Raw genomic sequence first — 12,601 nt, 5'->3', positions numbered from 1 at the left:
ATAATTTAGTAATTTATTTTTTGTTATTAAACATATTTTTCTGCAGTGCTCAGTCAATATGGTATGCATAATTGTTGCTCACTGTCTTCATTTCACAAGACCTTTTAAGTCACAACTGTGTCAGTGGTCGAACCAGTTAGACAGCTGCACAATCCATACTTCATTAATTTTTATTTGTAATTGAATTATACAAATACTGTGCAGTACAGTACACTTAAATATGTAAAATGCACACAAGAAAGCAGTTTTTGCTTTATAACAGTATTAGATTAGAAATTTTATTGCCATGATACTTTGATGAAACAAAAGCTGTATCTAAAAATAATACAATTGATAAATATCCACACATAAATCAGTGAGTGATGTTTATTACACAGACTTACACAGTGGACTTTGACCTCTCTTGTTACACTGTGCAGTGAGAACAACAAGCAGGAATGGGACCCAAAGCATAATTGTACTAAGCTTTTAACTTAACCAGAGAAATAAACAGGAAAACACTGTATTTCAGGTATTAAAAAAAAATCAGGTCCATCATTGATTGTTTAGCAGTTATTAGTCTTAAATCTTCTAAAGTACTCTAAGATCTAAACAGTGATCGGAATCCAACACAAACTCAACAGTTTGTTAAAAAAAGCTTACTATCTTCACACGGCAAAGAGTGAAACAGGGTAAATGATACAGGCCATAGGGAAAAATAAACAGTAGAGAAACATAGACGGGCGTGGCCTCTGCAGAGGGAGCACTGTGACGTTGAATGTGGAGCAACTTTTATATGACTCACCCTGGGTATGGTTCACTTCATATGAGCTTTCCTGAGAATACACCGGAGTTTCAGAAGAAATTATGGGAAGAAGGAATTACTTTTCTGTTTAGATAGATATATAACTGATAATATAGCCACAATAGACAATGTGCTGTTCTGAAGGGTGCTACAGGTAAGACTGTATATCTCATGTATCTATAGTAATGCTCAGGTGTCTTTTGCATGTCCTAGTTTAAGTTTTGTTACTTGGTTAAGATAAGAGCGAATCATTGTTCAGTCTTGGATAGGTCACAGTGTTGCTATAGTAAATTTGTCAAATAGAATGATACTTGTAGTCCACATATTTTCTGGTGTTTACGACAGTCTCACTCTTTTTCATTCTTGTCTATATATTCGTTATTTAATTGTACAATAATATTTGTGCTTTGGTCCTTCTTTTTGTTGAGACTTAGATCTAGTTTAGCTAGTTATGATTGAAACAACTTTATGAGATGATTTATGAGATTTTGATGAATGTTTCTTCAAGCTATAACATGTTCTCTTATTTAGTATGATAGTAATGACTTAATATGGTAACAGTAACATGGCATCTATGGTCTATATTGTGCAATCACATAAGTTTTATCAGGTTTATTTGAGTGCTTGTTCTCTCTCCTAGGTGACAAATAACTGCAATTGCACGTCGATGCTGTTAATGAACAACTTTATCCTACCAAGCACATAAACCACAGAACGTGTTTATCAAGGCTGTCCAGTCTGTTCAGGACAAAATATGTGAAGAAAAATGCAGTGAACTTAAAGCTTCCTCTAAGCAACAGTGGCTCTGTGCACAATGTTTACTCCTGGTTGGATCATTGGATTGCTATTACTGACTGCCCCTCTGTCACTCTGCAGCTTTGATATCATACAAGATGACAGAGAAGTTACCTGCTCGGAGGTAAACTATCAGCCATAAAGTTTGTTATTAATAGACTAACAGTTGACATCACAACATTATAGTTTAACGCTGATCTGGAGGACAGCTCAGGATTATATGGTGGAATTGGCTGAGCTCTAAGTTTTGTGACCTGCTTTATGGTTAATATCTCTGTAAGTACTGCAGGCCTGTCCACATAAAACAAAATCTGGCACAAAGTTCATTGTTCATTGTTCATAAAACAAAACTTAAATACATTTATCAGAAATTGCTGCCATTAGTCAAATCTAAAGATGTCATTGGTGTCAGTGGAAAGGACTTCAAATTAATATGGCCGTTTTATAAATGATGTTTCAAAATGAGCTGATTCAAAATGAAAATGGAAAAAAATAAAAATTAAAAAATTAAATCTTAACTAATACATTTAAAGACATGTGTAACATATTTCTGTCCGTTCTGACACTTTTTCAACTAAATTTTAGGAATGTGTCAGAATCAGAACATGTTTTATTGCTCTTGCCAGTGAACAAAAATCACAAAGTTGGAGTTTGCTTTGGCATTATGGTGCACCAAAAACAATAATAATAATCAATATTAACTATGATAAGGGCAATCAGTCAAGATAAATAGAAATGTATGTGGCTTGATTTCACCACCTCAACAAACTAATAATATGTGTTCACGTGTTCAAGGGTCTCAGGGAATGCACTATGAAGGATGGGACAGCCTTTGATTTTAATTCAGTGGAAGTGTCTGCTATGAGCGTGTCGGTGAAGCTGTGCTGTAGAGGAGACACATGCGCTCTTTGTCTGCTGTTCAAAGTGCAAGTCAATCTGACTAAAATGGAGGAGGACGAGAGCAACTCTGGTCTGAAGGATGATGACAGTGCAGATGATGATGAAGGTATTCAACATAAATACAAATGTTTCTAGAGGCTCACATGAACAATATCTGCAATTTTATATTAACTCAAATTTTATGATACTGTTTAGTTACTAAGTCTATACTAGTAACTTTAAAATATAAGGGATGACGTTGATGGCATCAGTTGAAAAGGTTTTAAACTTTTTCCTATGACATAAAGATAACAAAAGCTTATTTTTGCTATAACTACATGGTAATGCATAATATATAAACTTATAAGAATGTACGTGTGCTCTTTCAACACATTCTTATTTTCTCCACCTTTGTGTTTTTAGATGAAACATGTGCTGTGACAGTGTGTTATAAGACACCACAAGCAATGCCCAAATGCAAAAAGGTGAAGTTTATGGTAAACCCAGCTAGGCCTTCTCAGCAAAGCACCGCACAGGTATCAGCAATAACACAATGCATGTTTCAGCTATGGGTCATACTCAGCAGAAATACACAAATAACATATTGTTAGATATAAAAGTATATATCTGAATAATTACTCAAGTAGAGATGTGGCGGGGCATTGATTAAACTCTTCAGTCACCCCCAAGACTCCAGATAACTCACTCCATGCTTCTTTCCATTATGTTTTTGTCCTTATAATGTTAGTAAAATAATTGGTTGACCGATAAATCAACTAAACTCTATAACTTGGATGTATTGTGCTAAACATAGAAACATGGGGGCCACACCTTCAGTTATGATAAATCCGTCCAGGTTTAGTCAGAATATATGTAATCTGGCAGACAAAACATGAAATACTGCACACATTCTGGTATGGACCATAAAAATTGTAGATATGGAGAAAAAAATATATATTTTGAAAATAATTAAATATTGTCCGTATGCAACAATAATCTAAAGTAAGTAAGTGCTGCTGTTCATTAAAATATTACTCAATATATTACTTGTTGGTATGAAGTAACTAAGCCTATCTACCTCTCAGTCACATTTGTCACACAACTGTTATGTTACTTTCACAGATTTCTATGACAGTCACAAATGCTGCGATTTCCTATGAGGACCTTCTTTATATTGACTCACCTAATGTCCCAAACATTAACATTGAAATAAATGTTCCTTCACTTATAAATGGTAATATTTGAATTATTGTCATTATTATCTTGAAAATACATTCTCTTAATACATGTTTTTTATTTCTCTTCAGTGTGTAGCTCAGACATAAGCACTTATGTACAAGAATGTAATGGTAAGTAACCTATTGTACATGATCATGGTGCATTTCTGATTTTGTTTTTGATGCCTATGCTAATATTTTCACAACATTTTTAGCACCCAAAATGACCTTTTTGACCAACAAATTGCTGAATGAAGTGGAGCTGAGTTTTGTTGGCAGTAACAGCAGCCTTACTGAAGTGTGCATTCAGAATGAGATTAACGGGAACTGCAAGGTGAGCTCTACATGCTGGTATTTACTTTCTGTTTGTTGGTATGTGGCTGTAATATGCTGTTACTTAATATGAGAGGTGTTGTTACAGTTCTTCAGTAGGATGTAATATATTGAGTTTAATTATGTTTGTTGTGATTTATGTGATTTTATAACTCACAACATATTAAGACTTGCACTTGGATGATTCAAATCAAATGCTAACTAGAACTATAGGCTTATCAAGCAAAGCAAAACCTTATAACTTTGACCTTTATTCTGGCCTTTCATTTCAAGCTACTGTTGTGTTGGTTATATTTAGAGTGATTGGAAAGACTTGTAAAATGCTCATAGGTAACTACCATTATTTAAAAAAAAAAAAAAAAAAGTATCTCCCAAAACGTGAAAATGATTGAATAGTTATAGGTCACACTGTAAAAGTCAGAAACAAAATGTATATTATTGTGTTTTGTATGCAGATCAAAGATGGTGATGTTCTCTTAATAAGCAGAACAAGGGACAGAGGCCTAATGGCTGTTCAGGTCAACAAAAAGACCCTAGATACTCCTATCTAGATTCTGTGTTTACTGTTTTGTCAAGTAGACCTGCAGCCAATAGGAGAATGCTTGTTCTAAATGAGGAAGTTGCTTGTATACGTGGGTTTCAGAGTGATGAGAATCTATCAAAAACAAAATATTATATATTTAGAATGGGCTAAGGTTCTCAATATATCACCCATACACAGGAAACTGAAACCCATGTGACATGGCAGTTAAGGTTTGAATATTACATTATTATTAACCTATATATTATTAATAAAAATAATAATCAGTAATGTAATGTAATGTCAGTAATGTAATGTAATGCAATTTAAAGTATTACATTAAAAAAGCAGTCTAGTATAAAGCCTTATGTAGTGTTGCTTTATAATTTTAGAGCTGGAATAGGAAACCTATTCCACTGGAGTCCCTCACGCCATGCACGTGCTTTCAGGTAGGCTGCTGAGCTACCTACACATTTCACAGCTCATGCTCAGTTAAGGCAACAATAACTCCTTCTTTCAATTTGTATAAGGCTTGGAGAGAAGAAGAGAGACAGACGGTACGTTCCAGAAGCTGCCCTTTCAAAAATAACAGTAAGAAATATTATTAATTTTATGTATATCCCTGTCCTCTGTTTGAACGTTTTTTTACACTGCCATATAACCTACTTTCCTGAAACTTTTAGTAACTCTGCGTCCATATATTTGGAAGAACGTTACACTATCTGTGCAAAAAGGCTTTTACAACTCTAGCACAAGCCTGTTGTGGAATGTGTCTGCCCCCTGTCGGTTTGAAGGAGAATTGTGGCCCTGTGAGAGGACTCCAGGCTTCACTGTCTGCACTGAAATGAAGGGATTTAAACAACCATTGGAGAATGTATCCTGGATACAAAACAGCAAGGGTGTCTGGGTAAGAATACATCCCTCTAACTGTCAAAATTAAAACTATGTATGTGTGCCTTGCTCTGTCTGTGAAATATATTGACAATTTCATTGACTTATGTAAACATTCAACTTTTTGTGCAGCGTTTTGTAAGAACAGCACAGGCTGCACTGTATATTTGCTGCTGCTCTCTCAATTCTCTTATCAAACTTTCAGGAAAAAACAGGCATCTTTGCCAAAATAAATCTCAAAAATGATCCCTGTGTGATGGTAAGAAAAGGCTATTTACACATTCCATAATGATGTAGAGCTTTTAATTATAATACACTAATGCAGCATTTGTACTTTTATGAAGTTACAGATCAAGGGAATGGAAGGTGAGCTGGGGCCATTCTGCTACAACAGCAGTAAGTGTTAAAGGGAAAGAAAAGAAAAAAATACCAAAATTTTTACTGGTGCTTATTTTGTTGTGGGGTGGTCTCAGTCGACAGGTGGCGCTGGAGTCTCTTTGCTGTTGCTGCGATGCTGCTTTTCTCTGTAACTCTCCTGGTCACCTTTTACCTTCGGAACTTTGTCAAAAGTAGGTTTAAGCAACTTTTTCCATGAATCTTGCACTAATGCAGTTGTTATGCTTTTAATGTGCCTCCTATTTGTAACTTTTCTCCAGAATCAGTAATATGGAGCAGGTGTCACGGAGGACTTGTCAAAAGTAAGTGTCTTATCATGATCTCATATTATTTTTATTGTAAGTGCATAGCTGATGCAGATTTTGCCCCTGTACTAGTTCATCAGGCCCATGTTCTGGTGCTGAGCCCCCCGGACAGTAGTGGGGAGGTGTCCTCTGCAGTCTGCAGCCTGGGCTCCTTGCTTTACTCCAGCGGCTTCAGTGTGACTGTGGACCAGTGGAGCCGGAGGAGCCAGCTCAGCTCGGGACCCCTGCCCTGGGCCCACTGCCAGCTGCTCAGTATAGACCGCAAATGTGAGCGTGTGCTGCTGGTGCTCTCTCCCAGAGCTTTGGACCGGGCACAGAACTGGAGCAGTCAGGACAGTGCCGCCAGTGACCAGCAGGAGGAGTCTCCTTACTCTGATGTCTTCAGAGCTTCTCTGTTTGCCATTCAGGCCTACAAGAACCAGGGCAGAGCCAGAGAGCGCTTTGTCCTGGTCACATTTGACTCTCAGTGGACAGAGGCAAAGATCTGCCACAATGAACTACCTGAGATCCTTCAGGGTCTTCCTCTTTTCCACTTCCCGTCCCAGACTAAAGCCCTGCTGGCGGACTTGTGTGTGGGGAGGACAAAGAGACAGACCAAAAGAACTCAGACTTGGGGTTTCTCTGGGGACAGATATAAGGACTGTGCTGTATCATTGAACTCTAAAACATGTGAAACTGAGACAAAACTTTTGAAACACTAATACATTTAGTATTACTGTGGTGAAATGAAGAAAAAAATGTATCCCATGGCCATAAATGATCAAGAGGTTCTCTGTCCACCAGTTTTGTGGACATACCACCATGGCATCATCATAATTACAGTATTACAGTGTTATGCATATTATTTATTATTGTTTGTGTTTATATTATAAATAATATTGCAAATTGTTGTACACTAATGGTCTTCCTTATTTGAGTATCAAAAATATGCACTCACCAAATATATTCCCTCACCCCCATTTCTTTTTCTATAAATAACATGTTATTTTGAGCCTGGTGGGTCTTTAATGGTGATTGGTTGGTTGCTGTAACACCAGGACACGGCGTTGGTTCATTTTCCTGTCTATCATGACACAGACTTCCTGTGGTCTTGCACAGGCACTAGGGCACTCTGCAAGAATACTACAGTTGAACCTGCCCCACTGTTGAGTTCCAAGGCGGTTGAAAAGTGGTAGGTAAAACTGGTTACATTTTATCTACATAATCATAACTAAATATAAGTGACATATTTTGAAGGAAAGGTTTATTTGTGAATATTATTAAATGAAGCTGTTGCTTTAGTTGGCGGTAAACTGAAATAGCTGCAGTAATAAATCCCTTCATTGTAAAGTATGTTTTCAGAGCAGATGGTTGAAAGGGGTGAGTGGAGGCTTCTATGTCTCCTGCTGCATGCTGCTTGGCTGAGCTGCGTGCTGACTGCTGAGGCACACACCTGTCCTCCGTCCTGTAACAAATGCTCAGGTCAAGACCAATGTGAGGATTGTAAGAGAGGATGGCTTCTCCATAATGGCACATGTGTAGGTACTGTACAAGATTTAAGAACGTCACTCTACTCAACTTCACAATAATAATAAATAAATCTGTCTTTTAGACATTGACGAGTGTGGCACAAACTTGGGTGTCTGCTCCTCCGACAGCTACTGCTTCAATAAGGCTGGATCTTATGAGTGCAGAGGTAAGGTTTTCTTGTTATGTAAGAGTCTATTAAAAAGATATTAAAGGTTCCACTTCTCTGGTGGTGTTATTGCTTTAACCGGAATGCTCCACTATGTAGCATTACGGTTATCTTACGGCGACAGTGGCTCAGTGGTTAGAGTGTTGGTCCCCCAACCTGAAGGTCGGAGGATTGAGTCCCGCTCGGACCAAGTTCTGTCATTGTGTCCTTAGGCAAGACACTTCACCCACATTGCCTAGTATGAAAGTGGTGTGTGTGCGAATGATAGGTGGTGGTTGGAGGGGCCAATGGCGCAGATTGGCAGCCTCGCAGCTGTGGCTACAGTAGTAGCTTACCATCACCAAGTGTGGAAATAAATGAATAATGACTATAGTGTAGCGCTTTGAGAGGCTTTGAAAAAGCGCATTACAAGTGTAAGCCATTATTATTATCTATCTACATGGGGAAAAGTGGGTGAATAAGTTACAGGTCAGATCCAGATCTCTGGAGAGGAAAAACTGCTCACAGTAACGATGCTTTTTCCACAGCATGGCTATAGCTATAATACCCCCTATTATTGAATAAATGCCAGATAGATGATTATGATGCCAAACAGTAGCTCATTCCAGGTAAAGCAATAACATCTCCATGGAGAAAGCAGTTCATCAGAAAAGTTACATAATGCACAGTAAAGGTATAATTAATCCGTTACAAAGGAATTATTAGCTACAGTATACTCCGTCTTTCATGAAATTAAATAGATGCAGTTTTTAGGCGTTGAAAATCACATTATTGCCATACAGCTCAATATACACAAGACCACGAGAATTAATGCCATAAAGAGAGAAGTTACTGAAGGGATTATGCCAGTCACTTTTTCTTCCATCTGTTAAATAAAGTTCTCTTTCCCAGACTGTGATGCGGCCTGTGTGGGCTGCATGGGCAGTGGACCAGCCCAATGCAGGAAATGTGCCCCTGGATATAGACTGACAGGGTCCAAGTGCCTGGGTATGTAGTCTGATTAACTGTTTGGTATTTACTACATAGTGCTACATTATAATGATAATTACATTGAATTCATTATGCTGTAAGACATAGATGAATGCAGTGACTTGGTGCTGGCCTGTCCTGGTTTGGATGAGATCTGCACCAACACTGAAGGGTCTTTTCACTGTGACTGTGCAAAGGGGTATCACCGCAAAAACAGCATATGTGTGAGAAAGCAACAGCCAAGTAAGTCATTACTAATTGTCACTCTTATTTTAAAGAAATACTAACATCCCTGTTATTGTTAAAACATAATAAGTTATAACCTTTTTGAAAATAATAATAATAATGAATAATAATAATGCGTTACGCTTGTAATGCTCTTTACAGGCTTCTCAAAGCACTGCACTGTAGTCATTATTCATTCACTCGCCTGCGCCATCAGCCCCTCTGACCACCACCAATCATTCATGCACACACCACTTTTGTACTAGGTAAAGTGCTTGAGGTGTCCTGACGACAGAACTTGGTCGGAGGAGGAATTGAAAGTCTGACCTTTGGGTTGGGGGACTACTGACCCACTATTGCTAATATCACTAACTTCTATTACAGTATCATTTGGATTTCAATAAAGTTTTGCTTTATTTGCATAATAACTTCTCTGCAGGTGTGCTTGACAAAGGGCTGTTTGAGGACATTCAGGATGATGAGGTGGTGGTGCTGCAGCAGATGTTTCTGGGGGTCTTGATCTGTGCTCTCGGGACCCTCGCTGCAAAGGGAGACCTCGTGTACACTTCCATTTTTATTGGGGCCATAGCAGCTATGGCGGGCTATTGGCTTTCAGATAGAGGAGATCGCATTTTGGACAGCTTCTTAAAGGGACGCTAAATGTTACAATTTCACGCTTTAAAATGCTTCTTTACTTGTCAAATTATAGGTACAGTGTAGAACTTTCTAAAGGTGGCACATTACCTGCATGATTCCATGGAAATGTAAACATAAAAGTGTCCTTTGGAACATTCTCAAGTTTTATGCCGTACTATGGAAGATTATAGCCAAAGCAACAGCATTTCCATGGAGACAAGCAAGACCCTCCTACCTACCCAATTAGAGTCAGGTTTGTGGAGATGCAAACCCACTTAGAGTAAGAATGCATGTTTCAAAAATCTTTTGATGCAATAAATGCAACCAAAATGAATATTCTATCTTTTGGCTAAAAAAATACATACTGTTGCTTTCAAAAATATAACAATTCCTCATTTGGTCCTCAAGAGGTTACATTTAGCTTTAGAAAAAGCTATCTCATTATTATTTTTTGTATATAATGAAACTTCTACAAAACTATGGCTATGGTAAATTATTTAATGAATCCAACCTGTGTATTTTATAATATGTTTCATAATAAATGTGAAATATATGCTTAAATTGACTGTTGCTTATAGAATACAGACAGGACAACCAAAGACAGAAAGAAAGTCACCTTTATTTTATGATATAAACAAGCTGGCCAACACTCAATAATTAATATTCTGATACACCACATACAATAGCAAACAGGGGCACTGAGGACAGCCTCCTAGTATTAAAAAAGAAGGAAAGAAAAATAACATTACAGAGAATCCATGCGTCAATCAAAACCTTGACCCAGTCTCACTTTGTTCAAGGGACTTCCTTTGTTTTAGTGTTTTAAATAGATTTTCTCTTTTCATTCATAGCACACACACACACACACACACACACACATTGCCACCATTCATCCTCGTTCTTCTCTTTTCTGTACATTTACCCCAGTAACATGCGCCACTCTCACTAAACTGCACAGGCTGTCTACTAAAGGGACACAGTAAGTGAGACAGACACCACTCTCAGACAACTACATCGTACCATCACTATGTATGATGCAGATTCAATAATGGGTGAGGAATGGTGCATCATGAGAAGTTGCTCACGTCCACACGTGTTTTCATTCAGCATGCTGGACACTCACATTTAACATGTTCCTAGATCTTTACTGTACAGTTCAAAACATTAACTTGTACAAATAGTAAGTAGTAGTCTCAAACTGGCATTTTAACAATAGGCAGAAATGATAGAAAAAATAAAGCTTAAATTAAATATAAAATAAATAAAAAGGTAAACATAAGATTTCTCATTAATGGTCACAGTGATTTGTTTCATCTCAGTAACATACAATAAAAATAGTTAATGTGAAGTGAATGTTCACCGATAGATCAGGCATAACATTAGGACCGCATGCCTGACAGATGCGCTGTGTATTCTGGCACATTTTTATCATAACAAAATCCATTCTGAAAATGTATCCAATAACTTTAGTTTTAGTAACAGATGTTATCAAGGAAGAAATGTTGAAGGGATAAAGCTGGACAAAATGATTTCCAGTTTTTTGTTTTATTACTTGGACAATTTTTTATAGATATTGACATGCGACACCCCATAAAAGCTGTTGTTTTGAAGATGACCTAATCCAGCCATCACAATTTGATATTTGACTTACATTTTTAGGTCTATTTTTACTTCCATAAATTTGAGGACAATTCTCTTACTGTATGTTAAGATCACCTGTAAATAGGTGCATTGATGAAGACATGATCTGTGCTTTTCATTCCCACCTGTCAATGATCATAGAGTTATACCTGATCGGAGTACGAGGCTTGTCAACATTTACTTTCAAAAACAGACCTTCATCTAACGTATGATGATTTCTAGGCACAGACACAAAAAACTAACTCAAAATGGCCTAAAGATATCTTTCAAAACCAGGATTAGCCTCGGAAACCAGCCCCAGCCTCCAAGCCTCTGTGTCTCATAAGGTAACTTTGCATCACTGCATAGAGAACAGGAGGCAAACCTTAACAACATCAAATCCAGTTGGCACATAATGTAAAAAGTAGCATGCATGGCCACTATCATCACCTATATTATGTATGCGCTTGTTCATGGTAGGAGAACACCTACTTCAAGTATTCAGAAGAAGGACCAGAAAGCCCCCTGGTGGTAAAGTTAGGATTCTTTTGCTCCTTTGCGTCATCTATTTCTTTAAGAGCTCAACCTTTCTCTTTAAAAAATGATAAAACATTTTACACAATCTCACCATTCTTAGTCAGGGACTGGGGTGGTCCGAGTTCATGAGGGAAGCATAAAATGAGATGTTGTTCACCTCAGTTTTTATGGAAGATGGACAAACACTTTATACAACAGTTAACACTTGGCCATAGAGAAACAGGGGGTTGAGAGGAGAACATAACAGTCTTGAGTTTGTTCTATTGTAAGATTTTGTTTTGTGTTGTTTTCAGCTGGCACATACATCACTGATTCGGTTCACGAGACAACAAAGACAACAAACACTCATAATGCATCTGGACAGAGTTATTCAAACCTCCGCTGGGATTGTTCATAGTGATAGTCCTCACTCACAAGTGCAAGTTCATGACCAAACGTGTGCAGCGGACATAGTGAAATTACTGTTTATGTCAGCTGCAGAAGTGTACCACAGGCCAGGTGGTCATCAACAAATATCTTAAAAAAGGAATGTACTAATGTCGTCTAGATTGGATATGCTGTACTTTCTCACTATAGACTTCTAGATTTTTGGCTGTCCTGAATTTTCAGACAGGGAATGTTACTGCTGCTGAGATATAAAAAAAAAAAAAAAAAAAAAAAAAAAAATCACATTTAAAATATCACTGACCTCTGGCCAGTTAGAAAATAAACAATGAGGCAAAACATATATGTGTATGTATATATATATATATATATATATATATATATATATATATATATATATATATATATATATATATATATATATATATATATATA

General features: G+C 37.3%; 1 protein-coding gene across 1 annotated transcript; it reads left to right on the top strand.

Moving 5' to 3' along the window:
• Positions 1-777: 777 nt before the first annotated feature.
• Positions 778-7,584, top strand: il17rc (interleukin 17 receptor C). Its single transcript, XM_033967162.2, has 16 exons — positions 778-938; positions 1,425-1,703; positions 2,375-2,585; positions 2,882-2,994; positions 3,581-3,692; positions 3,766-3,807; positions 3,891-4,009; positions 4,921-4,977; positions 5,059-5,119; positions 5,212-5,435; positions 5,625-5,678; positions 5,764-5,815; positions 5,893-5,988; positions 6,076-6,117; positions 6,193-7,291; positions 7,451-7,584. The coding sequence occupies exons 2-15, from the start codon at positions 1,599-1,601 to the stop codon at positions 6,819-6,821; spliced, it is 1,917 nt and encodes a 638-aa protein (XP_033823053.1). The 5' UTR covers positions 778-938; positions 1,425-1,598; the 3' UTR covers positions 6,822-7,291; positions 7,451-7,584.
• The last annotated feature ends 5,017 nt before the right edge of the window (positions 7,585-12,601 follow it).

The sequence above is a fragment of the Periophthalmus magnuspinnatus genome, chromosome 5 (assembly GCF_009829125.3).
Source record: "Periophthalmus magnuspinnatus isolate fPerMag1 chromosome 5, fPerMag1.2.pri, whole genome shotgun sequence".
Taxonomy (NCBI): Eukaryota; Metazoa; Chordata; class Actinopteri; order Gobiiformes; family Gobiidae; genus Periophthalmus; species Periophthalmus magnuspinnatus.
This window is presented reverse-complemented; position numbering and strand designations above follow the sequence as displayed.